General features: G+C 42.2%; 3 protein-coding genes and 1 long non-coding RNA gene across 10 annotated transcripts; all 4 read left to right on the top strand.

Moving 5' to 3' along the window:
- Nucleotides 1-752: 752 nt before the first annotated feature.
- LOC100282617 (eukaryotic translation initiation factor 1A) lies at nt 753-1507 on the top strand. Its single transcript, NM_001155525.2, has one exon. The coding sequence runs from the start codon at nt 895-897 to the stop codon at nt 1327-1329; it is 435 nt and encodes a 144-aa protein (NP_001148997.2). The 5' UTR covers nt 753-894; the 3' UTR covers nt 1330-1507.
- Nucleotides 1508-1679: 172 nt separating this feature from the next.
- Nucleotides 1680-10807, top strand: LOC103629473 (uncharacterized). Of its 7 annotated transcripts, none has more exons than XM_035959957.1 (12): nt 1680-2041; nt 2189-2346; nt 2650-2846; nt 3571-3847; nt 3991-4465; nt 5064-5361; nt 7197-8107; nt 8419-8574; nt 9529-9687; nt 9786-9877; nt 9961-10055; nt 10330-10807. In XM_035959957.1, the coding sequence occupies exons 6-9, from the start codon at nt 5352-5354 to the stop codon at nt 9622-9624; spliced, it is 1173 nt and encodes a 390-aa protein (XP_035815850.1). In that variant the 5' UTR covers nt 1680-2041; nt 2189-2346; nt 2650-2846; nt 3571-3847; nt 3991-4465; nt 5064-5351; the 3' UTR covers nt 9625-9687; nt 9786-9877; nt 9961-10055; nt 10330-10807. The 7 variants fall into 7 exon arrangements, with proteins under 7 accessions (XP_035815850.1, XP_035815849.1, XP_035815848.1 ...); XM_035959956.1 differs by having other exon boundaries at nt 3571-3774; nt 10167-10695; XM_035959955.1 differs by adding an exon at nt 2433-2495 and having other exon boundaries at nt 3571-5361.
- Nucleotides 10808-11994: 1187 nt separating this feature from the next.
- Nucleotides 11995-13386, top strand: LOC103629474 (uncharacterized). The gene is made up of 3 exons (XM_020540191.2): nt 11995-12175; nt 12300-12422; nt 12605-13386. The coding sequence occupies exons 1-3, from the start codon at nt 12104-12106 to the stop codon at nt 12947-12949; spliced, it is 540 nt and encodes a 179-aa protein (XP_020395780.1). The 5' UTR covers nt 11995-12103; the 3' UTR covers nt 12950-13386.
- A 6531-nt stretch (nt 13387-19917) lies between these two features.
- LOC109940323 (uncharacterized) lies at nt 19918-20311 on the top strand. The gene is made up of 2 exons (XR_002263107.1): nt 19918-20041; nt 20126-20311. It is a non-coding gene; the product is annotated as an uncharacterized lncRNA (long non-coding RNA).
- Nucleotides 20312-26341: the final 6030 nt, after the last annotated feature.

Raw genomic sequence — 26341 nt, 5'->3', positions numbered from 1 at the left:
CCGTTCGTCTTCTCGCATTCTGTTCTTCCTCCCAACCTGCTGCCTCTGCCCACGGTTGCAGCCATAAGCCGACCGACGCTCGTCGACGCAGGTACGGGCGAGTCAGTCGTGCTCCTGGCTTTTCTTCGTGCGTGCCGCTGAGGAGGACACGATGTCGCCTGTCACGCTTAGGTTATCTTGGCGATGACGAGTTCAGATCTAAGATATTGGACAACCAAGGCCCGTAGCGCGGCAGCAGTCGACATATGCTACGGAGTTGGTGGTGGTGTTGTGTCGCCACGGTGGGTCCAGGGCTGGAAGGCACTCGCATTCTCTCGCTCTTTTCGGACTGACGCCTCGTGCGGGTGCCTCTCGGTTTGGAGCTACTCTGGCTATGCTTCTGTCTCCACTTGTGTGCTCTCTTCCTATATGTATCTAGCGGTATACTACCTATGTCGCATCCAGATGTCCATGTCTTCGTCGTGTCCTTCTCCAGACCGAGAGATAAGGGTCCCTGTTTTGCTGCCTATGGTACCTATTCGATAGCTCGGCATCACCTGTCTACATGACATTTTCTTTACCACGATATCGACTCGGTTAGTCAAGTAAATAAAAAAATTATATAGAGAGTAGAGACAATCAATAAAAAATCTTAAAATCTTTTTAATGAATAATTTATATAAGTATTGTTGTGAGCCGTTGTAACGCACAGACAACCGAATAATATATATTTTAATTTAGCTAAAGCTAAACATGTTTGATTTGTGAGAAGTCGAGTGTGACACGTGAGACGTGTAGTAGGCAAGAGATAGAGATAAAATCGCCGCCGCACCCAGCTCCGCAACGCGCACCTCCCTTTCCCCAACTCGATCTCGCACCTAGGGTTTCGTCTCGTCGCTCTCGTCCTCCGCGAAGATGCCGAAGAACAAGGGTAAGGGAGGCAAGAACCGGAAGCGAGGAAAGAACGAGGCTGACGACGACAAGCGCGAGCTCGTCTTCAAGGAAGACGGGCAGGAGTACGCGCAGGTGACCCGGATGCTCGGCAACGGGCGGTGCGAGGCCATCTGCGTCGATGGCACGCGCCGCCTCTGCCATATCCGGGGTAAGATGCACAAGAAGGTCTGGATCGCGGCTGGGGACATCGTCCTCGTCGGCCTCCGCGACTACCAGGACGACAAGGCCGACGTTATCCTCAAGTACATGAACGACGAGGCGCGCCTGCTCAAGGCCTACGGGGAGCTTCCTGACACGCTCAGGCTCAACGAGGGCGTCGACGTCGATGGGCCCGAGGAAGGCGAGGAGGGCAGCGACTACATCCAGTTCGAGGACGAGGACATCGACAAGATCTAAGAAATCTGTTCCTGCTTACGGCTACCTGTATTGTTACGTGACGTGTTCTTCTGCTTCTGCTTGCGGCTACCTTTATTGTTACGTGACGTGTACTGGTATGTTGTGGTATGGTTTAGCCTGGGTTATCTTGTAAAAGGATCTGAAGTGGTTAAATAATCGTGGGTAATTTCGTTTTTAATCTGGTACATGCTGTTACAAGGTGTTCTGTACTAAGCTATTATTGTTCTGAATTGTGTTCTCCTGTCTTGATTGATTTGCCAATTAGACCCAGTTTTTATTGAGTCTAATATTTTCGAAACGTAGTGAATTACTGAGGTAATCAGAATCTAAAATCCAATCAATCATACTATTTGATTCATGAATTCATACAAGAGGATTTGTTTACCTTTTTTATGATACGCAGATTACAGGGTTCATCAAATTAGTCGTTGGTGGCTGCTGTTTGTGGTGTGAGGCCAGCTTTTGCTTGTTCATCTGAACAAGAACTCTGTATTTTGTACACTGTGGATCAGGAATCGCCGTCCTTGTTTGTGTAGAAATCTTTTCGGTCCAGCTTGTGTTCTCATGTCCTTTTGTGTGTCTTGTATTTTATTGTGGTAGGATTCAATGACGTTTGAATCGGTGTTGGACTGGCTATTCTTTAATCTGCCTGGCAATGAACTCCCCCTCAAGTAATCCAACGCTGGCACCAGCACCACTTCCTCTCTTGCAGGTATGAAACTTAAAGGGTTTAAGGTTTATTAGGCGATGGTGGTTCAACATGATTATACATATTTCTCTCCATGTGTGCTTGTGTTCTCATCAGTCTACCAGGGTGCTCATTTGCAATATGTGACTTTTCTCCTAAATGTGTGTACAGAGCAAAGTTTACATCATTGATCCTTTGCCTGCATTCTGTGATTTACTTGTTTATATGTGACGTGGCTGTCACACCCAAGGCCACTGGTGAGATCAACCTGACTATGTGAGCAATCACATGGATAATCGGAGAAGTGGATCTCGATAGGGAGCAGGAAGGTTTGCTTCCTTTCCTTTGTTTGTCTTATATATTTCTCTTCTGTTTGATGCTTCTTTCCCTGATGTGGATCCATTATGTAGCCTAGACCTTAGGCTTCCTCTTCAGATGTTATTTCGGCCAATACTATTGATGATTCATGAACTTGCTGGTTTGTCTCTTCTTTTCCAATATTGTATAAATGTTGAAGTGTTGAGTTTGTCTCTTCTTTTCCACTTATACAGGTGCTGATTGGTTGATTAATCAGGTGTTGCTTTTTTTATGTTAGAATCATGTGATGATTACATTGTTGGTATGTGATGCAGGAGCTGAAGGTTCTGTTGTTGTATCGTCCATAGTCAAGGACAATTGGGTGTCACAGAGTTGTGAACCTTAGGAGGTGAAGGTGTGCACTGAGTTGTTGGAAGTTAGAATCGGTGGCCGGAGAGAAGAGAATGTGTCACCGGATGATGGGCTGTTGTCGCAAGTTGCATGGATTGGTCAATACAGGGAACAGCAAGAGGTGGTATCAATGAAAATTTATCACTTGAATTGAGTCATCTTTAGTACTCTTCGAAGAACCATTGGATTTTGTTGTATTGTTCTGTTTCATATTTCTCTGAAGTTGTACTGAACTTCCCATGGATACGAAGAGCCTCTATATCATGAACTTGTGCAGGAGACAAATAATTGATTTGGTGTGTTAATCTAAGTAGCCCAATGTTTTTACTGTTTGAAAAAAATAACTCAAAATGGTTATACAAGATTGAAACTATTGTTCACTGAGAAATCTGTTTCAGTTTCACAACAAATCAGGTCTCTCCTTCCGTTCATGGTTCACCTTTTGTTTGAATCTGTTAAACTATCCTCACCGCAGTTTCAGATGTTGGTATGGTCTCCAATGTGTAGTTTTTTGTAGAGCGAGGTAATACTGAGAGTCTAGGCAATATAGATGAAGGATCTGATTTGACGAAGTCGATTTCTAAGGATGTCAATAGAACTTGTAGAAAGGAGGTAGATGAAGAGGTGGTAGATCTTGATAACATGTTCTTTGAAGACACATCTGTTTGAGAGACAGTGGCTCCAGAAATCTTGAAACAGCAATAAATAGAGAAATTATTACATGATGGTTATGGCCATCTTCTTGGAAACGTGATGTATGGAAGAATGTCCAAGTGCACTTGTTTCATGTTTGATTTGTTGTGCTACTATGCACTAATTTCTATCTTTTTTTTCCTCAACTGCAGAGGGATACTGGTAAAATGCTGAAAGCTGTTCTACGAAAAAGTTGTCAAAAACTTGGTTGGAGAGCACCACAAAATATCCGAGAGAGATGGCAAATTTGTATATTCTCTGTTAATGTGTTATGGGGAGGTACTGGCTGTGGGTGAAAGTAGGAAGGCTGGAGAATCCAGTTACCTGAACTGGATGAAGAATATGGATATGTTCAGGTTATAACTTTTTCTGTTACTTTGTATGATATATCTTCTCACAAATACTTTGGTTCAGCTAATTATTATTCTGGTAAGGCACTTGTCTCCATGATAATAATTATCATTATATGTGCATGATATACTGAGATATCAGTGCGTAACAGCGTAACAAATCACAGAATATTATCCTATATCTTATCTAAATTGCTATTATTGAACCAATTTTATGAACAGGAAGCACAAAGTCGGGTTGCGGCTTTTGCTCTATATCAGTAATCAGTTCATTGCTGACCTTCCACTACGGCAACTGCTAACTGAGCCATACTCATCACTTATTTTAATATGGCAAGACGGTTGGAGCTACAGACTGCATCATAATGGGTCTGGTCTTCGAGCTACAAATTGCATATTTTTATGAAACAGGCGAATTGTCGTCAGCATCAAGGGTGCTGGGTACCGAGGATCAGGCTTTGTAGATATATTATTTAATACAGCTGCAGACACAATTCCTTCATCTGAAATAGAAGTGGTGGCAAGTCTGTAGATTCTGAGAATACTGGAGGCAGCAAATCTTGGAAGGTTGTCCACTCATGACAGACATTACTTCCTCGGCAGTGGGCGTCAGTAAGGGAATCAAACCGGATCGTTGCCATCCTTGGGTTTTTTTTTGTGCTACAGTGTGTGCATGTATGCATCAGATATAAATAAGGTGATGACTATCCCTGGCCCCCTATTAGTATCATCGATCCTGCTAATCAAGTGCTTTTGTATCCACCAGTAGCTTGACCAACTTGACTGTCCAGTCATGCTAGATTGGAATCAGTAGAGGTATTATATTGTCTTTGGGACATTATTGACCGTTCTAGAACACCATGTATCTTCTTGTAAGAGCAAAACCCTAATTCGCATATTTGGAGACTCCTCCAGCTCTGGCCAGTACTCTGCAAAACCGGCACATGAAACTTTATTTCAGGGTGCCCGTTTCAATCCTATGAATATATATACATGTTTATGTGTCCACTTGTGCACAACCGATGCTGTGGATCGCAGACTCGCAGTTCCTTTGCCGCCTGATTGGTTCACGCGGATGGCTGCAGCTGCAATTCATAGAGATAAAACATTGTAGAAGCAGTAGAATTCGGTACAGATTAAAATTAAGCGAACAAAACTCTTTTGTGTTTAGGATAATAAATACGTAGTGAAATCACAGTGCACACCTATGTAGATATATATTCTATAGGCTTTAAGTAAGGATTTATTTGGTCATTAGTTTTTAAGTTGTCTAATTCACTCTTTATTTCAAACAGGTAATGTCTTGATCGCTAGTGGGTCATTTCAACTGGTGTGTTGAAGCATATGGATCTCTTCGCTGCTTTGGTTTCGTTCGTGGACTAACCTGCATGTATGGATCTCTTCGCCGCCTAGGAGAGTCACTTCTGGGAGTAATATGGTTGTTTCTGTTGCCTCTGATGCTAAGCTTCGTCAAGTTGCAAACGATTTTTACATAATTAACCGATTGCAAACTTTGGTGAAGATTCTTGTGAGACTTGTCTTCGTCGAGTTGCAAACAGCTTGGAATTCTGATCTCTAAAGAAATGGCGGCCGGTAATTAATACTAATTAGGTTATCTTCAGCAGATTCTCTATCTTATCTCTTATTTCATCCTTTATATTTCAAAACATTACTCTAAATAGTGTCATCTATAGTTTCGTGTTACCTATTTTATTCTATCCACACTCCTGTTTGGTTCAGCTTCTGGGGGGCTTCTGGCCACCGGAAGCTAGAAGCTGTGCCAAACGCCCAGTAAAGAGGAGAGAGGTGAACAAAACAGGAGAGCTTCTGTAGCCTTGGGTTGTTCGTACGGCTTCCTTCGTGCCGATAGCGCGCTTGCAACGAATCCAGAATCCTTGACTCCGCACCGTATTATTCTATGACATTTGAACCTGATGACGACCGCCAATAGAGACTTTCTGTTCGCGTCTTTAACTAATTTCTGTATCATTAGGTACTGGTGCCAGTAAAACTTCCGTGCACCGGATGATGGGTGTGGGTTGATCTATTTTGATTTCGTAGGGAAAACTACTAGCTAACCATGTTAATAATCAGAGGAACGGAAGTTTTGAGTGGTACCAGATTGCCTTTGCCTTGGATGTGTGTTTATGTAGAGAGAAATCCCAAGAAAATTGCAATGATTGTTACAACATCTGCACTAACTGATCCAATAAGATCTCATCTACACACGTGTGTGTATGTATGTATATATATATATATATATATATATATATATATATATATATATATATATATATATATATATATATATATATATATATTCTCTATATTGAATGCACTCAGGTGTAATATATAAAAATATATATATATATATATATATATATATATATATATATATATATATATATATATATACTGTTTTTATATATTACACCTGAGTGCATTCAATATAGAGAATGCACCCAGGTCCAACCTACGCGTACAGGTACACATGGTCCGAGCCAACCGATCCACCCAGCCGAACCGATGCAGCGGAACCGACGACTGCCCCCTCCGCTATTGCGCCTTTTCACTTCCCCGCCCCGACTGCGCTTTTTTCACTTCCCCGGCCCTCCGCGAACGACTCAATCTCTTCTCTTCCCCGGCGACGTAGCCCTCGCCGTAGCCGTTGTGCGCTCGCTCCCGTTCCCGTCTTCGTCCATCCCGCACGTTCTCGCTCCGGCCCCCTCCACACTTCTCCGCGAACGGCTCCCGTCAGAATCGTTTGCTCGCCGGAGACGTAGACCGCGAACGGCGACGTAGCCCGCGCCGGAGTAGTCTGCGCGCGCCCGCCGTGTAAGCGCATCCGCTCTCTCTCCCGTTTCTCTGTCCCCATTTTTTGGATTTGTTTTGTTATTTTCGGTAATAGACTGGTAAACCCCATTTTTTTCTCAAGTGTTGCAACTAGTATTATTCGTTGATTGGAATTATTAATTGTTGTATTTTATGCGGATACATTTCATTTTGAATAAGCAGTTTGTGTTTTAGATTATCAACTCAGATGTTTCCACTTTTTTGTAACTGCAGTGTACCTTTTGTTGCAACTGGTCCATCACATAAGTTGCAACTGTATAATTTTTACTTTCAACCCACATACATTATTCCTGTCTTTTATAACTGTGCTCGTATACAACTAGTTATTTGTTTAAATTCACTGTTGCAACTGTCCCAGCAGTAATTATTTTAGCAGTCTTGTTGCAACTGGCTTATGGCGCATGTGGCAATTCTGTCGCAGTACTAATGTGTGTGTGCAGCATTAGTGTGTATTGTAACTATTTTTTGTTCCTATTTTGTACTGCGTGTTTTAGTTTGTTAATTAGCAATTTTTGGTTATGAGATCTATACCATGTATTTGTGCCCTCATGTTTTTTTCATTCCTATTTTTTCAGTGTTTTTTATAATGGATCAAGAACAGAATGTCACAGGCCAGCAAGACGCTCATATTGTCCGTCGCTCTCCTCGTGTAGAAAACAAGAGAAAGCAATTAGATAAAAATGAATTGAAGGAAATGAGGAAGAGGTTAAGGTTGAAAGTCCCTCCTATACAAGATACCGAAAGTGATGATGAACAAGACCCAGAGTTTGTTCCTGGTGGCGATGGTTCTGGCGATGACAATGTTGGTATTGTTGGTGGTGATGAAAATAAGGGTATAACTAAGACACGAGCTATACGATGCTCACCTGGGAAGTTTATAAAGCTTGTGAATGCTCTATCTGATGAATTGAAAAGTGAAGTAGTTGCTAAGGGGTTTGGCGGCCTGCTGAGATTCAAGCCGCACTTATTGTCCAGAAAGTTGCTCAGCTGGCTGATGCGGAAGCTTAACCCAGAAACGATGAAATTAGAGATTGGTGGTGGAAAAGAGATTCCAATCATTGAGCACAGTGTTTGGTGTGTTTTGCAGTTACCAAACGTTGGCAGTGATCCGCCCCCCATGTCTGATGCAGATGCTCGTGCCTTGCGGGACGAGCTGGGGGAGCAAATTTGTGGCAAATCTTATAGACGCATATCTGGTATCAATATATCTGTTATCACTGATAGACTGCAGAAGAGGATTCTCACTGGGGAGCTGGGCCTGAGAGCCTTTTTCATGGCAGCATTTCAGTGTCTGCTATTCTCCAACACTGACACTCGCATCAGGATTGATGATGTAAAGTACACTCAGGACATTCAGAACATGGGCAACAAGAACTGGTGCAAAGATGTAGTAGACAGGCTCAACATAGCTGCTCGTCTTTATAGAAAGGATTTTGCGGAGAAAGGCATTAACGCACCCATCAGTGGATGCGGGATCTTCGTAGCTGTAAGTTCAACACACACATTCAATTTTTGCCCTTGCAACTTACTCTTCCAATTACACAAGTAGTAATTGTTTTATGTTTACTGTTACAACTGTCATATGTTACAAGTTGCAATTTGATTTTTTTATGATAGCTTAGTTCACACATTCACATGTATTTTGTAATTTATGTTGTTCATAAAGTAGCAATAATTTTAGTATTTTCTATTTCAACTGGCTTATTGCACCTGTGCCAATTTGGTTTACTTTTTTTCATTATATGAATTCAACCTAAAATACCCATGTGTCTTTTACCTAATGTTAAAAACATGCAGATGCTTTATGTCGACAACCTGCAGCATAGATTTGACACAAGTCCTTTTTCAATCCGTCGATGTGCTTTCTTGGACTCCAAGATGATTGATGCGATAGCAAATAAGGATCTCAGGGGAGATGTTCCTCCTGGCACCACTGAGTTTGGACACCTCAGGGTAAGTTGCAAATGATACTCCACAATAGTTGTAATTTGTTATTCATTTATCATTTTATCATTGTTTTTTTACTTTCAGCTGAGAAGTTTCACTGACACGTGCTACGACGTCCTCATTGGTGCTCTAGCAATATTACATGCTCCAGTACCAGCACCTGCCCCAGTAGCAGTCCCTAACCCAACAGCAGCACCTAACCCAGGAGCAGCAGCATCTGCCCTAGTAGCAGCACCCACTGCTACTGGCACATCTGCTGATGTGCTTGGAACATCCTATGATCCCGCCTGTCATGCTTCCTTCAATATCCAACCCCCAGTCTTTTACCAGTACCCTAGCTTTAGATCTTTTTTTGGTCAGAGCATTACCGATTTAGTTGGAAGAAGTAGGAAGTCAGATGCGCTGAACATCTTGAAGGCGTTTGATGAAAGCACTAGTGAAGCCCAGTCGTACGCACAGAAGGCTGCGAAGTATTCAACAATATCCCGCGACCTTATGGCAAAAGCTCACCACGAGTGCTACACTGGCATTTAGAAGCTTATCGCTGACGCTATCATTGAGAAGCGAGCTGCCAAAGAGCGCAGGAGGAAGGTGAAGAATGACACTAGAGCAGGAGCAGATATTTTTTGTTGCATATAGCATAATATTATTGTTTGCAAGCACCCACCATACAAGTTGCAATTTGCCCAAACACATCAATCTGCGTTTACAATCATTTTTTAAATTTGTATGCATGATCAGGAACTAGTCCAATTGCACCGGAGGACCAATCTAGAGGAGGTGATGGTGAAGAAATTATACGGAGTCCCGTTGCAATTGACACTAGAGCAGGAGCAGATATTTTTTATTGCATACAATATAATATTATTGTTGCAACCACCCACCATACAAGTTGCAATTTTGCCCATACACATCACTTTGTGCTTTCAATCACTTTTTTAAATTTGAATGGAGGATCAGGAACTACTTCAAATGTACCGGAAGACCAATCTGGAGGAGGTGATACTGAAGAAATACAGTTGGATTACAGTGGTGGAGATCTTGATGACATCTTAGATTTTATGAGAACCTCATCGTGTGGTGATGACATTGATCTGCAAGAGAGAAATTTAAACAGAAGTAAGCCTACCTATGTTTTCCATGCTTAAAAAAATGTTTTCTCTCATCTTGATTATTCCCATTTTTTCATTTATATTTTTTATTCTTCCCCCTAGCAGCACCTCCTGATTTACATGGGGCAATCCGAAGTCTTGATGATATCTTGCAAATGATGTATTCCCCACAGCACTTTGCAGGCATTGATGGCGAGGTTAGTTTATTGTGTTTTTTTATTACCATCAACTCCTTTTTCTGATTAATATTATGATTTTTTCCCTTTTTCTACAATTACAGTCCCCTCCCAATAGCCAGCCAACTCGTGCACCACGAATTACTGTTCGCAAGAGGAAGGCTTCCTCAAACCCCCTGGCAATGATCAACGGCCTGTGGTAAGATCATCTGATACCCAAGTGAAAGCAGACCCTAGTTGCAATCGGCCCCCACCTACTGTAGTAATCATAGCCTATACCAACTTGCAATTAATCATATATTCTGAACAGGGAGCACCTGAGACAGAAGAGGAGCCTCTGAGCAGGGACACTAGGATGCAGCATCCTACTGCCCAACTTTGTTCATGCAATTCGTGTCTTTTTTTTATAATATAAATGATTCACTTTCATAATACAAATATGTTAATTTGGCTATTCTACTCAACTGCACCAGGATCATATAACTTACTCAAGGAGGAGCGATAGGTCCATTCAAGTTGCCAACACACAGAAGGCAGAGGCTGAGAAGAAGGCTGAGATTGAGATGAAGAATGCTGAAGCTGAGGAGGCTGAGAAGAGAAAGACTGAAGCCGAACAAGCTGATAAGAAGAAGGCAGAAGAAGCTGAGAATAAGAGAAAGACTGAGGCCGAAGTAGCTGAGATCATGAGAAAGGCTGCAGCTGAAGAAGCTGAGAAGAAGAAGGAAGAAGAAGCTGAGGATAAGAGAAAGGCTGAGGGTGTGTTTGGTTTGACTTTTAGCTTTGGCTTTTGCCCCCCTAAAAGTCAAAAGCCAACCAAAGGGCTGAATCTAGGAAGCAACTTTTTTTAAAAGCCGACTTTCTCGTAGTGCAAATCTGAAAGTACCCCTGGACCTGCTTTTAGTGGCTTTTCGGATGGAACTGTGAAAACATATATCGAAGAATTTTTAACAACTTTTAGTGGTTTCCACCAAACGGTTTTTAGCTTTTTAACAGCTTACAGCCTACAACAGCTTTTTCCACAGCTCACAACACACAGCAGCTTTTTTCACAGCCACAGCCCAACCAAACAGACCCTGAGGCCGAAGAAGCTGAGGTTAAGAGAAAGGCTGAGGCCAAAGAAGCTGAAATTAAGAGAAAGGCTGAGACCGAAGAAGCTGTGATTAAGAGAAAGGCTGCAGCTGAAGAAGTTGTGAAGAAGAAGGCTGATGCCGAGAAGAAGGTTGAAGCGGAGGAGAAAAGGATACAGGTTGCAATCCAGAAACAGCTGAAGGACAACATCAAAGCTTTGAAAAAGCCGGTGCCCGTTGCCAAGTTAAAGAAGATGTTCCAGTTACAAATGTCAAAAGAATATGCTGAGCAGCGCCAACAGTATGAGGATAGGTTGAACATGCTTCGTCAGGAGGCCAAAGCTGAGATTGACAGTTTGGAGAAGAGCATTGATGGCCAGGCAGGACCCAGCTCATCATTTGATGATATCCAGTTCCCGGCGGAGTCTGATGATGATATCAACAATTTGACCCAACCAATTCGACTTTCTCAAGACGAAGTCTCAGTAGGCCAGGCTGATTTCAGTGAGTTTCAAAGGATGATATTCAAGCGCCTAGGTGATAGAGTGCTGAAGAAGCTTAGGGAGTACATATCCCCGTTCAAGATCCCTCGTAATCGACCTGAGATACTCCTGGCCAAGGCTGTTGCACTTAGGCGGAAGATCGCCTCTGATCCTGAGCTGAAAAGGTTTTTTTTGTTTTCCCAAGTTGCAACTGCTATTTACTTTTTATTTTGCAATTCGAACCAAGTAGCAATTATTTTTCTTGAACAGTTAGTTACTTATATATAGCAGTAGCAATCTCACCTAATGCGTGGTTGCAATCACACCATAACAGAAGTTGCAATCATTTTTATTTAACAGAATTTCCCAGAGTTATATAGTACATGCAATCACAACACACTAGTTGCAATTATACCACACCAGTAGTTTGCAATCATATTTGTGTAACATAATTTCCCAGAGTTATTCAGTATTTTGCAATCACACTAGACCAACAGTTGCAATCACAGCACACCAGCAGTTGCACATCCTCCTGTTCTTCTCACTAATCCATATGTTTTTTTCTTTTTTTTTGTTGATACAGGAGAATTTTGTTGGAGTTTGGCCTTCTTGTTGGACTCACTGGCGAGGAAATTTTAACATATTTTTCTAATGACACCCTTGGTGAGTCAGGAATCATAGACTTTTTCGTGCACTGCATGCGACATGATGATATTGTGCACAAGGTTGATTCTTGTGGATACAGAGTGTTTCTGACCACTAGTTTTTATGTAAGTTTCTTCTCCAAAACCATGTATTTTTTGTATACTGTCTTGCATTTATGTGTTTAAACTAATTTAATCATTTATCATTTCTTTTTTTTTATTTATTCTCCAAACTGGAAAACACATACAGTTCAATGTATCAACGTGTGAAGCAGTACTCAACGCTGATAAATCTGAGACGAAAGACTTCATATATGTATGGAATCATCTGATGTCTGAGTGCGAAAACTATGATTTGTCAAGAGCAAAATTGGTTAGCAGACCTTTTCCCCAACCAACTTTTTTCATACCTACAATTTTTAACTTTCCATCATTTACAGTTGCAATCACCAGGACACATACTTTGCAACTGCCTATACTTTTTTCTTACAACTTCTTTTTTCATATATATTTTCCATTTTTAGTAATTAGTTTTCTACTCCTTCCTTGTACCAGGTTTTTGTCCCTATCAAAGATGGTGCTCACTATTTTGTATATTGCTTCAATTTTATCCATAAGCGTATTGATGTGCTGGACTCGAACGACTACTTCCTGAATTGTTCTAATCAGGAAGAACGGCACAAGGCTGTCTTTGCCAAAATCCCAATCATTGATGCAGCCTTCCAGAAAGTTTCCAACCTCAAGTTACCCAGAGTTAGCAAGTGGAGGCGACCTTTTATTGATGTGCCAAAGCAAGAAGGTCAAAGCGATTGTCTTTTTTTTGTATGGAAGTACATGGAATATTATGATGGGGACAAAATGACCAAGGAAAACAATCCGGTTAGCCATGCTGTCAACTGATTTTCTATCTGTTTTGGTGCTTTTTTTGTGTGTTTTCTATGTGTGCATCATAATATAGTCACTGACCATTATGATGTTTTTATGCCATTGCAGTTCAAGGGCCCGATATACAGATGTGAGCTGTTGCATTACGAGATCTTCCACCCTTTGAACCAAGCTGGAATTCCTGGATCGCTTGATAAGTTTAGAATTGGTGGTCGTCCGTTGCCAATTGAATGAGATAGTAGTCAGTCGAACAATTAGATTCATGCAAAAACAATCAGTTGTGTTATGCAGTAGCCAGAAACAATCAGTTGTGTTATGCTCTCCAGTAAACAATCAGTTGTGTTATGCAGTAGCCAGAAACAATCAGTTGTGTTATGCTCTCCAGAAATAATCCAGTAATGTTGTTTAGGTTGCAACCAGCGCACTGGTTCCATTTGCAACTGGTCTATTCATCTAGTTGTTATCGTACTCTAAACTGCAGTTTCCAATATTGTTTGAAAAATCTCAGTCATTGCAGTTGCAACCAGTGTATGTTTTAGAGTTCCAACTGGATTATAATCGTACTTGCAAAACAGTGTATGGTTTTGCAGTTGCAACCAGTGTATATGTTGGTGTTCTGTACCCACCGGCGAGGTGGAGCCCTTCCATGTGAGGCAGTTGCAACCAGCGTATATGTTACAGTTGCAACTGAAATTGTAATCGTAGTTGCAACTGACCATGACCACTCCTTTTTATTTTCTATGTTTGTAACCAGCATGATGGCAAACTTTGCAAACCTGTTTATGAGTAGTAGCAACTGTTATATGATAATAAAACAAGATATATTTTAATTATATGTCGAGACGTAAACAGATAACACAGATTCATGTATTATTCAGTGTATACATACAGTTGCAATCAGCGCAACTATGATGTTGCAATTGGTTGGTCATGTGTGTCCACTGTTTTCCGAACAGTCACACAGTCATTATTGAGTTTAACTTACACAGAGTTATAAAATAAGATAAAATTGAAATATTACATTGGAGATTCAGTCAGATTCATAGTCATTCTTAATCACTTTCGTCCTGGTAATTAACATGGCAAGTTGTCGTCCTCCTAATTCTTGCAATCACCGCGTGTGCTGCTGACTCCTCCACGGGTATAGTGCACCCAGATTGCTGTGTCTCATCCCCCTCACTCTGCGCCTCGTCTTGATTCCCATCTAGTCCTTTTTTATTGTTGGGCGACCTCTTTTTCTTGGAGTCCAACCTATATTTTTCGCACTTCTTTTTTTTGTCCTTGTTCTCGGTCGCTCTGCTTCTGTTTGGGTTCTGAGGGCATGTTGTGCTATAGTGCTCCCTAACATGGTAGGTTTGACACTCTCTTATGCCCTGACCCCCACTATATGTGATGTATGGATTAACAGGTTCCACACTATTTTTAGCACATTTAGCCCCACTGGCAGACTTCCTACCCTTCGTGCGTGACACTGGCGGTTCAGTCAATCTTAGATCAGTGAGGCAGTTTGCAGAATCTGGATTGAGGCCCGATTCTAGTGGTGGTGTAGGTCCAGTTGGCATCATAACAGGTTCCATATTGTTGTCAGAACTTTGTTGTGTTGGTGCAATGGGACCAATATTCCGCCGTCCTTCTGCATCTTGCTGCAACTCAGTATTTGTTGCTTCGTCCGGACCAATCTCCGCTGTTCGTAGAAGCTCAATCCCAGGAGTTATCATGTCGATGTGCCTGATAGTTTCAGTGTATGCTCTATCAGATTTGCTTCCCGCTCTTCCTAGGCGCATTAACTTTGGCAGCAGCTTCGACAACCTTGACTGCTCTGTCTCATTTTGACCACCAACACTCACATCGTGCCGGTCCCACGGAACCACAGATCTTGCATTACGTGTATATCGCTTCAGAATGTACTTTTCAGGTATGTTTTGGACTTGGAGGTGGGTGAATGCCTTTATTATGTGCATGCAGAACATACCTGCATTTTCTTGTTGCAATTTGGACGTAAATATGAAGGAACATCAATGTTTAATTTTTTTAATGTAACGAGGTTGCAATTCATCTCACCTGTATGCTCCCACTGCATGCATTCGCATTTATACACGCCTGCTGCTTTGTCAGCCACCACCTTGAATGCGTGTTGTGCCCAGCAAAATGTCCCATCGCCTTTCTCATGTTTCACCAAGTAATCGCATTCCACTCCTAGATCAGGCTCTATCACAAAAGCTGTGCTGTTAATATATTCCCTCTTGTATTCATTGTACACAGCCCTGGTGTACACCCTGCTGAGTTGCTCATCAAATCTTAATTTGCAGGCTCTGACAACTTCAGTCTGCATCAAGACCAGCAGTTGCAATCACACCAGACAGCAGTTGCAATTACACCAGACAGCAGTTGTAATCATTGTTTGTTTAATAGATTTTTGGGCATAGTTATTTAGAAGTTGCAATCACACCAGACTAGAAGTTGCAATTACACCAGACAGCAGTTGTAATCATTGTTTGTTTAACAAAATTCCCCAGAGTTATTCAGTGCTTGCATCCACACCACACCAGCAGTTGCAATTACAACACACCAGCAGTTGCAATCATTTTGTTTACATTTTTTAACAGATATTTGGGTAGAATTATACAGCATTTGCAATCACACCTAATGTGGGGTTGCAATCACACCACACCAGCAGTTGGAATCATTTATGTTTAACAGTTTTTTTACAATCAGACCAAAAAATTCAGGGGTGTGGGCAAATACCTGTGAGTAGTGTGACTCCCAAGCATCCATGTGGTCTATGTGCTGAATCGAGTCAAGCACCCTCTTTGCAAATATATGCAGGCTTGTCACATTGTTAACATAACCATCTTTCAAAACCCTGTTTTGGCTCTCAGATCTCTGAGTGGAAGTCATTCGCCCACAGTACATGCCTTTGAAATATGTTGCTATCTATCTCTTCCTTTTCTGCCACAATGCAACAATTGCAGGATGTTCTCTTATGTCACATTCATCCACCAGCTTATTCCACTCCACCTCAAATTGTGTGGGCCCCAGAGGATAGTTTATCAGGGACTGCAGTTTCTCCTTTAGATTATTACCATTGTGCAATTTGTACAGCTCCTCGAGCTCGTAATCCCATGTTCTGGTTATGTGCCATCGGCAATTTCGGTGTTGTGTCTTGTTAAACACAATCCTTATTGCTTCCTTCATCGCTGCATCTTCATCTTTGTGTCAGAAATAAAAATCAGCAAAAAACCCCAATAGGTTTGCAACCAAGCAGTTTAAAATATTGCAATCATCTTCAAAGATACAGTTGCAACAACACAGCAGTAATTATGTGACAAGCATTTTTTGCAGCCAAAGCATACCTGTAAGAATCACAAAAGGCTGCTGACCACCCATGCAACTTTTAAAGGTCTCAAAAAGCCACCTGAATGTGTCTATTGTTTCATCCCGAAGAAGTGCTTGGCCAAAGGACACATTTTTCAAATTATTGCTGCAACCCACAAACATGGCCAACGACATATGCTTGCTGTTAGTCTTGTGTGTTGTGTCAAATGTGACTACATCCCCAAAATCCTTGTATTCTGCACGCTGACTTGCATGACACCAAAAAAATGCTCCGAAGCACCTTTGTTTTTGGTTCAAAATCCACATCCCAGTAAAAGTATTCATTGTGTTCTTTGCACTCCCTGAAAAATTGGAACAGTTTATCCATGTCCCCATCCCTCTCCTCCCTTGCTTGCTCAGCTTTCCTGTACCATAAAAGAAAAAACAAGTAAATCTGCTGTTGTCAATATATCGCATAAAGATATGATGTCAGTTTTTTTATGACCTACTTGTTATGGACATCTTTCTCCGTGAACGACCAGTTTTGATGGCCTCCAAATAATTCTGACATTACATTCATTGCTGCCTGTGTTGGCACACCACTCTTTGACATGATTGCAAACAGGTCATCCAACGCTGCCTCCCTATGCTTATGAGAATGCATATATCTCACCATCCTTGGTGAGGGTTCAAGCTTGTGATTGTGTGCTTCCTGAACATGATGAAAATACCAAATATTGCACTTCTTGTCCTCCTTCACCTTCACATAAGCAGGGCAACCAATTCTCATCGATGTCTTATTTGTCATAGGCTCCTCATTCTCTTGACCTGGCTGTAGAAACCCCTCACGGTTGCAAACCCAGTGTCTGGTTTCTTTACTAGTCCTTTTTGTCCTGACACTAAAACCAGCCAACTTTGCATAGTCAAGGTAAAAGAGGTAGGCTTCTTCCTTTGTATCAAATGTTTGCAGCACCCTGGGGACAAACACATCAAGTATGTTTGCATCCTGCAGAACAACACACAATCATGAGTTTGCAATTAAAGGATACACCTAGTTGCAATCAACAAGCAACAAACGTTGCAACTGGAGCACAAACACACTATGCAATGGTAATCAATGAGTAAAAACAGAGACTCAAGTTTCAATTAGAGGATACACCTAGTTGCAATCAACAAGCAACAAACGTTGCAACTGGAGCACAAACATACCATGCAATGGTAATCAATGAGTAAAAACAGAGACTCAAGTTTCAATTAGAGGATACACCTAGTTGCAATCAACAAGCAACAAACGTTGCAACTGGAGCACAAACACACCATGCAATGGTAATCAATGAGTAAAAATAGAGACTGAAGTTTGCAATTAGAGGATACACCTAGTTGCAATCAACAAACAACAAACGTTGCAACTGGAGCACAAACACACCATGCAATGGTAGTCAATGAGTAAAAACAGAGACTGAAGTTTGCAATTAGAGGATACACCTAGTTGCAATCAACAAATGATGCAACAGAAAATCAACAAACCACGCAGTTGCAATCATTAATTGCAACCAATATTGAACAAACGACGGTGGAGCAACAATTTTTGATTGTTTTTTTCTTACTGGATGGAACAGCTGGGCTGCATCAGGAGTGACCAGCGATCCAGGTGGAATTGAAGGCGGTGGCGTCAGCAACGTCTTGTGATGCAAGGGATCACCTGATCCGCCGCGTACACCCGCTCCCGTTGTCGCAATCGGAGACGGCAATATCGGATCAGCCCCTCCAGCCACAACAATCGCCAAGGAATTTGGGGAGGAGCATCGAGGCGATTCAAGGTGCGGCAGCGACGGTGGGGCCATGGATCTAGGGTTAGAGAATCGGAAGAAGGAGGAGACAGCGACGGCGCGGTGACAGGGAGGCGCTCGGCAGCTGCGGGGGAGAGGTTGGCGCGGGGTTAGGGAGGCGCGCGACGGCGGCGGGGGGCAGGGAGGCGCGGGAACAGGACGGCCGAGGGCGTGCTGAGGCTTGATCGGGGTGTATTTATATATTACGCCTGGGTGCATTCAATATAGAGAATACACCCAGGTGCATTTTAGTGCTGTCATATAATATATATATATATATACTGTTTTTATATATTACACCTGGGTGCATTCAATATAGAGAATGCACCCAGGCCGAACCTACGCGCCCAGGTGCATATGGTTCGAGCCAACCGCTCCACCCAGCCGAACCGACGACTGCCCCCCTCCACTACTGTGCCTTTTCACTTCCCCGCCCTGACTGCGCCTTTTCACTTCCCCGGCCCTCCGCGAACGGCTCAACTTCTTCTCTTCCCCGGCGACGTAGCCCTCGCCGTAGCCGTTGTGCGCTCGCCCGCTCTCGTCTTCGTCCATCCCGCACGCTCCCGCTCCCGCCCCCTCCACACTTCTCCGCGAACGGCTCCCGTCAGAATCGTTTGCGCGTCGGAGTCGTAGACCGCGAACGGCGACGTAGCCCGCATCGGAGTCGTCTGCGCGCACGCCCGCCATGTAAGCGCATCCGCTCCCTCTCCCGTTTCTCTGTCCCCATTTTTTGGATTTGTTTTGTTATGTTCGGTAATAGACTGGTAAACCCCATTTTTTCCCCCAAGTGTTGCAACTAGTATTATTCGTTGATTGGAATTATTAATTGTTGTATTTTATGCGGATACATTTCATTTTGAATAAGCAGTTTGTGTTCTAGATTATCAACTCAGATGTTTCCACTTTTTTTGCAACTGTAGTGTACATTTTGTTGCAACTGGTCTATCACATAAGTTGCAACTGTATAATTTTTACTTTCAACCCACATACATCATTCTGTCTTTTATAACTGTGCTCATATACAACTAGTTATTTGTTTAAATTCACTGTTGCAACTGCCCCAGTAGTAATTATTTTAGCAGTCTTGTTGCAACTGGCTTATGGCGCATGTGGCAATTCTGTCCTAGTACTAATGTGTGTGTGTGCAGCATTAGTGTGTATTGCAACTAATTTTTGTTCCTATTTGTACAGTGTGTGCATGTATGCATCAGATATAAATAAGGTGATGACTATCCCTGGCCCCCTATTAGTATCATCGATCCTGCTAATCAAGTGCTTTTGTATCCACTAGTAGCTTGACCAACTTGACTGTCCAGTCATGCTAGATTGGAATCAGTAGAGGTATTATATTGTCTTTGGGACATTATTGACCGTTCTAGAACACCATGTATCTTCTTGTAAGAGCAAAACCCTAATTCGCATATTTGGAGACTCCTCCAGCTCTGGCCAGTACTCAGCAAAACCGACACATGAAACTTTATTTCAGGGTGCCCGTTTCAATCCTATGAATATATATACATGTTTATGTGTCACCTTGTGCACAACCGATGCTGTGGATCGCAGACTCGCAGTTCCTTTGCCGCCTGATTGGTTCACGCGGATGGCTGCAGCTGCAATTCATAGAGATAAAATATTGTAGAAGCAGTAGAATTCGGTACAGATTAAAATTAAGCGAACAAAACTCTTTTGTGTTTAGGATAATAAATACGTAGTGAAATCACAGTGCACACCTATGTAGATATATATTCTATAGGCTTTAAGTAAGGATTTATTTGGTCATTAGTTTTTAAGTTGTCTAATTCACTCTTTACTTCAAACAGGTAATGTCTTGATCGCTAATGGGTCATTTCAACTGGTGTGTTGAAGCATATGGATCTCTTCGCTGCTTTGGTTTCGTTCGTGGACTAACCTGCATGTATGGATCTCTTCGCCGCCTAGGAGAGTCACTTCTGGGAGTAATATGGTTGTTTTTGTTGCCTCTGATGCTAAGCTTCGTCAAGTTGCAAACGATTTTTACATAATTAACCGATTGCAAACTTTGGTGAAGATTCTTGTGAGACTTGTCTTCGTCGAGTTGCAAACAGCTTGGAATTCTGATCTCTAAAGAAATGGCGGCCGGTAATTAATACTAATTAGGTTATCTTCAGCAGATTCTCTATCTTATCTCTTATTTCATCCTTTATATTTCAAAACATTACTCTAAATAGTGTCATCTATAGTTTCGTGTTACCTATTTTATTCTATCCACACTCCTGTTTGGTTCAGCTTCTGGGGGGCTTCTGGGCACCAGAAGCTAGAAGCTATGCCAAACGCCCAGTAAAGAAGAGAGAGGTGAACAAAACAGGAGAGCTTCTGTAGCCTTGGGTTGTTCGTACGGTTTCCTTCGTGTCGATAGCGCGCTTGCAACGAATCCAGAATCCTTGACTCCGCACCGTATTATTCTATGACATTTGAACCTGATGACGACCGCCAACAGAGACTTTCTCTTCGCGTCTTTAACTAATTTCTGTATCATTAGGTACTGGTGCCAGTAAAACTTCCGTGCACCGGATGAAGGGTGTGGGTTGATCTATTTTGATTTCGTAGGGAAAACTACTAGCTAACCATGTTAATAATCAGAGGAACGGAAGTTTTGAGTGGTACCAGATTGCCTTTGCCTTGGATGTGTGTTTATGTAGAGAGAAATCCCAAGAAACGATCGCTCCCGTTCCCGTCTTCGTCCATCCTGCACGCTCCCGCTCTGGCCCCCTCCACACTTCTCCGTGAACGGATCCTCCGCGAACGGCTCCCGTCAGAATCGTTTGCTCGCCGGAGACGTAGACCGCGAACGGCGACATAGCCCGCGCCGGAGTAGTCTGCGCGCGCGCCCGCCGTGTAAGCGCATCCGCTCTCTCTCCTGTTTCTCTGTCCCCATTTTTTGGATTTGTTTTGTTATTTTCGGTAATAGACTGGTAAACCCCATTTTTTCCCCAAGTGTTGCAACTAGTATTATTCGTTGATTGGAATTATTAATTGTTGTATTTTATGCGGATACATTTCATTTTGAATACGCAGTTTGTGTTCTAGATTATCAACTCAGATGTTTCCACTTTTTTTGTAACTGCAGTGTACCTTTTGTTGCAACTGGTCCATCACATAAGTTGCAACTGTATAATTTTTACTTTCAACCCACATACATCATTCCTGTCTTTTATAACTGTGCTCGTATACAACTAGTTATTTGTTTAAATTCACTGTTGCAACTGTCCCAGTAGTAATTATTTTAGCAGTCTTGTTGCAACTGGCTTATGGCGCATGTGGCAATTCTGTCCCAGTACTAATGTGTGTGTGCAGCATTAGTGTGTATTGCAACTATTTTTTGTTCCTATTTTGTACTGTGTGTTTTAGTTTGTTGATTAACAATTTTTGGTTATGAGATCTGTACCATGTGTTTGTGCCCTCATGTTTTTTTCATTCCCATTTTTTCTTTGTTTTTTATAATGGATCAAGAACAGAATGTCACAGGCCAGCAAGGCGCTCATACTGTCCGTCGCTCTCCTCGTGTAGAAAACAAGAGAAAGCAATTAGATAAAAATGAATTGAAGAAAAGGAGAAAGAGGTTAAGGTTGAAAGTCCTTCCTATACAAGATGCCGAAAGTGATGATGAACAAGACCCAGAGTTTGTTCCTGCTGGCGATGGTTCTGGCGACGACAACGTTGGTATTGTTGGTGGCGATGAGAAGAAGGGTATAACTAAGACACGAGCTATACGATGCTCACCTGGGAAGTTTATAAAGCTTGTGAATGCTCTATCTGATGAATTGAAAAGTGAAGTAGTTGCCAAGGGGTTTGGCAGCCTGCTGAGATTCAAGCCGCACTTATTGTCCAGAAAGTTGCTCAGCTGGCTGATGCGGAAGCTTAACCCGGAAACGATGAAATTAGAGATTGGTGGTGGGAAAGAGATTCCAATCACTGAGCACATTGTTTGGTGTGTTTTGCAGTTACCAAACGTTGGCAGTGATCCGCCCCCCATGTCTGATGCAGATGCTCGTGCCTTGCGGGATGAGCTGGGGGAGCAAATTTGTGGCAAATCTTATAGACGCATATCTGGTATCAATATATCTGTTATCACTGATAAACTGCAGAAGAGGATTCTCACTGGGGAGCTGGGCCTGAGAGCCTTTTTCATGGCAGCATTTCAGTGTCTGCTATTCTCCAACACTGACACTCGCATCAGGATTGATGATGTAAAGTATACTCAGGACATCCAGAACATGGGCAACAAGAACTGGTGCAAAGTGGTAGTTGACAGGCTCAGCATAGCTGCTCGTCTTTATAGAAAGGATTTTGCGGAGAAAGGCATTAACGCATCCATCAGTGGATGCGGGATCTTCGTAGCTGTAAGCTCAACACACACATTCAAATTTTGCCCTTGCAACTTACTCTTCCAATTACATAAGTAGTAATTGTTTTATGTTTACTGTTACAACTGTCATATGTTACAAGTTGCAATTTGATTTATTTTTTTTTGATTTTTTTATGATAGCTTAATTCACACATTCACATGTATTTTGTAATTTATGTTGTTCATAAAGTAGCATTAATTTTAGTATTTTCTATTGCAACTGGCTTATTGCACCTGTGCCAATTTGATTTACTTTTTTCATTATATGAATTCAACCTAAAATACCCATGTGTCTTTTACCTAATGTTAAAAACATGCAGATGCTTTATGTCGACAACCTGTAGCATGGATTTGACACAAGTCCCTTTTTGATCCCTCGATGTGCTTTCTTGGACTCGAAGATGATTGATGCGATAGCAAATAAGGATCTCAGGGGACATGTTCTCCTGGCACCACCGAGTTTGGACACCTCAGGGTAAGTTGCAACTATGTTGTGTTTAAGTATTGCAAATGCTACTCCACAATAGTTGCAATTTGTTATTCATTTATCATTTTATCATTGTTTTTTACTTTCAGCTGAGAAGTATCACTGACACGTGCTACGACGCCCCCATTGGTGCTCTAGCAATATTACATGATCCAGTACCAGCACCTGCCCCAGTAGCAGACCCTAACCCAACAGCAGCACCTAACCCAGGAGCAGCAGCATCTGCCCCAGTAGCAGCAACACCCACTGCTACTGGCACATCTGCTGATGTGCTTGGAACATCCTATGATCCCGCCTGTCATGCTTCCTTCAATATCCAACCCCCAGTCTTTTACCAGTACCCTAGCTTTAGATCTTCTTTTGGTCAGAGCATTATCGATTTAGTTGGAAGGAGTAGGAAGTCAGATGTGCTGAACATCTTGAAGGCTTTTGATGAAAGCACTAGTGAAGCCCAATCGTACGAACAGAAGCCCAGTCGTATTCAACAATATCCCGCGACCTTATGGCAAAAGCTCACCACGAGTGCTACACTGGCATTCAGAAGCTTATCGCTGACGCTATCGTTGAGAAGCGAGCTGCCAAAGAGCGTAGGAGGAAGGTGAAGAATGACACTAGAGCAGGAGCAGGTATTTTTTTGTTGCATATAGCATAATATTATTGTTTGCAAGCACCCACCATACAAGTTGCAATTTGCCCAGACACATCAATCTGTGTTTACAATCATTTTTTAAATTTGTATGTAGGATCAGGAACTAGTCCAATTGCACCGGAGGACCAATCTGGAGGAGGTGATGGTGAAGAAATTATACGGAGTCCCGTTGCAATTGACACTAGAGCAGGAGCAGGTATTTTTTATTGCATACAGTATAATATTATTGTTGCAACCACCCACCATACAAGTTGCAATTTTGCCCATACACATCACTCTGTGCTTTCAATCACTTTTTTGCTATGTGAAACCTTGACAACTACTAAACGTACAATCTATGTGATATAAAATCATAATCATATATTTTTTCAGTATGTATCGAATTACCGTTGATGTTGTAGTAAAAAATCAAGAAATTGTTGGTCACATGTTTATCTAGCAAAGCAAAATATATCTTATAATTTTATTTCGATGGTCATCCACCTCGCAATTCTGGCATGAAAAAGTGTACTCTTTTTTACATTCCTTAAACACTGTAACTGTCTGGTTAGCGAGAGGACACTAAAGCACGAAAGTACTATTATATATAGCTATATAAATAACTACATTGATGTCATGTCGTCATGACTCATGAGTTACCATCACGTATGAAACTTCTGTTATATATATCTATATAAATCACTATACAAGACACAAATACCATATACAATTTTGTATATGGAGCAAACTACAGGATCGGTTTGCAGTTGATCAATGAATAGAGATGCTTTTCATCTTTGCTGATCTGTGTTTGACAAAAAATGCATCACATACTTTTAGTGCGAAGCAGAGCCTCCTGGATTTGGTGCCCTCGGGGGTTGTCCAAACTCCAAAGAACTGAGTGATGACAAATGTGTGGAGCCTAGTCGTGGGCTGAGCCTAAAAATGCAGGAAATCGATTGGTTTAGCTTGGGAGCACATTTATTCCCTATGACGATCAGATAAATTGTAAGCTTTAATCTTTAAGCAAAGTTTTTTCTCTTATATTTTTTAACATAATGGAAACCGATCAATTTTGTATGATGTTGTAGGTTTACCTTCATGCCAACCCTAACACTATTCAAACTAGTTATGCAACTACACATTCCTGGAGAATGGAGATGCAGATGATTCCTTGCCTGAAACATAAGCATCTTCTGTTAAGTATCTGATGTCTACTTATAGGCCATGCCAAAATTTACCAAATGGAGACAAACATAAAGCTAATATTTATAAGCAACTAAATACTGAGAAGCTAGGAACAACTCGATGAAGGCTTAGTAGTTTTTGTCTCTCCTAGGCCGCAATAAAGCAGATGACAATGATGTCACACAAAGAGAAGTTTTAGGGGAGCAAACGCCCCATGTAGCATGACTGAATCACAAACTGAAAGGGAAATATGCCCTTTGGCCATTTCCATAAATGTTTTGGTGATTAGATGCCCAACACAAATTACTTTGATTCAAATGTGCCAAAGAAATAATCAAGGTATGTTTCTAGCCTTAGTGAATTGTTTTTGATACTAACATATTTACCTAAGTGCTAGGAAAAACATCAAAAGAAAGTGGAGAAGATTTGGCTGAGTTCAGCCAAACCAGCACCAACCTGTGGTGCACCAGACTGTCCGGTGTGCAGCGGACAGTGTCCTGTGCCCAGGCTGGCCTGGCAACGAACTCTTCGCACTCGGGAATCCACCAAGGACGCTGCGGCTATAATTCACCGGATTGTCTGGTGTGCACCGGACTGTCCGGTGAGCCATTGGCGCCCGCGGCCAATGGTCGGCAGCGCAATCAACGTGCGACACGTGGCCCGAGCCAACGATCACTTGGTCGCACCGGACAGTGTCCGATACGCCAAGGGGACCGAAGGCTCAACGGTCGGCTTTGCCAGATAAGAAAGGAGATCGGGCACCGGACAAGAACTATTCATGTCCAGTGGTGCACTGGATTGTCCGGTGCGCCACCCGATAGAAGACAAGAATTGCCTTCCAATTGGATCTCCAACGGCTCCTAGCTGCCTTGGGGCTATAAAAGGGACCCCTAGGCGCATGGAGCACTACACCAAGCATTTGCTAAACATTCTAAGACGCCTAGACTTCGCCACCACACACTCAGATCATTGTGTTAGAGATTTAAGCACCGTTTGAGTTGTAAACTCCCTACGCCGTGTTTTGTGCTCACGTCTTGGCTTGTGTGCGTGTGTTTGCTGTGATTTGAGTCTTGCGTGTGTTTCTTTCCCTCCCTTACTCGTGTGCTTTTCTTGGATAAACATAGTAAGGGCGAGAGGCTCCAACTTGTGGAGATTCCTTGCAAACGGGAAAAGTACTAAAAGGAAGAAAAACTGTGGCACTCAAGTTTGATCGTTGGATCACTTGAGAGGGATTGAGTGCAATCCTTGACCGAAGGAGGTCACCACAACGTGGAGTAGGCATTGGCCGAACCACGAGATAAAATCACCGTGTCTCTTGTGCCATCTTTTATTGTGATTGATTTCTCTTCTTGAGTTCTCACATAATCACTTGTGATATTGTTCCTAAGTTTAATACTCATTCACAATCAAGTGAAGAGTTCTCACTATAGCACTTTGATTTTGATCTAACTAGCATTTTCATAATCAAGTGTTGGCTATTTAGTATTTGATTTTTCAAGATCACATATTCACCCCCTAGGTGCTCTCAATTGGTATCAGAGCCGTACTCTTCATTTAAGGGACTAATCGCCCGAAG

This window comes from Zea mays, chromosome 6 (genome assembly GCF_902167145.1).
Source record: "Zea mays cultivar B73 chromosome 6, Zm-B73-REFERENCE-NAM-5.0, whole genome shotgun sequence".
Classification (NCBI taxonomy): Eukaryota; Viridiplantae; Streptophyta; class Magnoliopsida; order Poales; family Poaceae; genus Zea; species Zea mays.
This window is presented reverse-complemented; position numbering and strand designations above follow the sequence as displayed.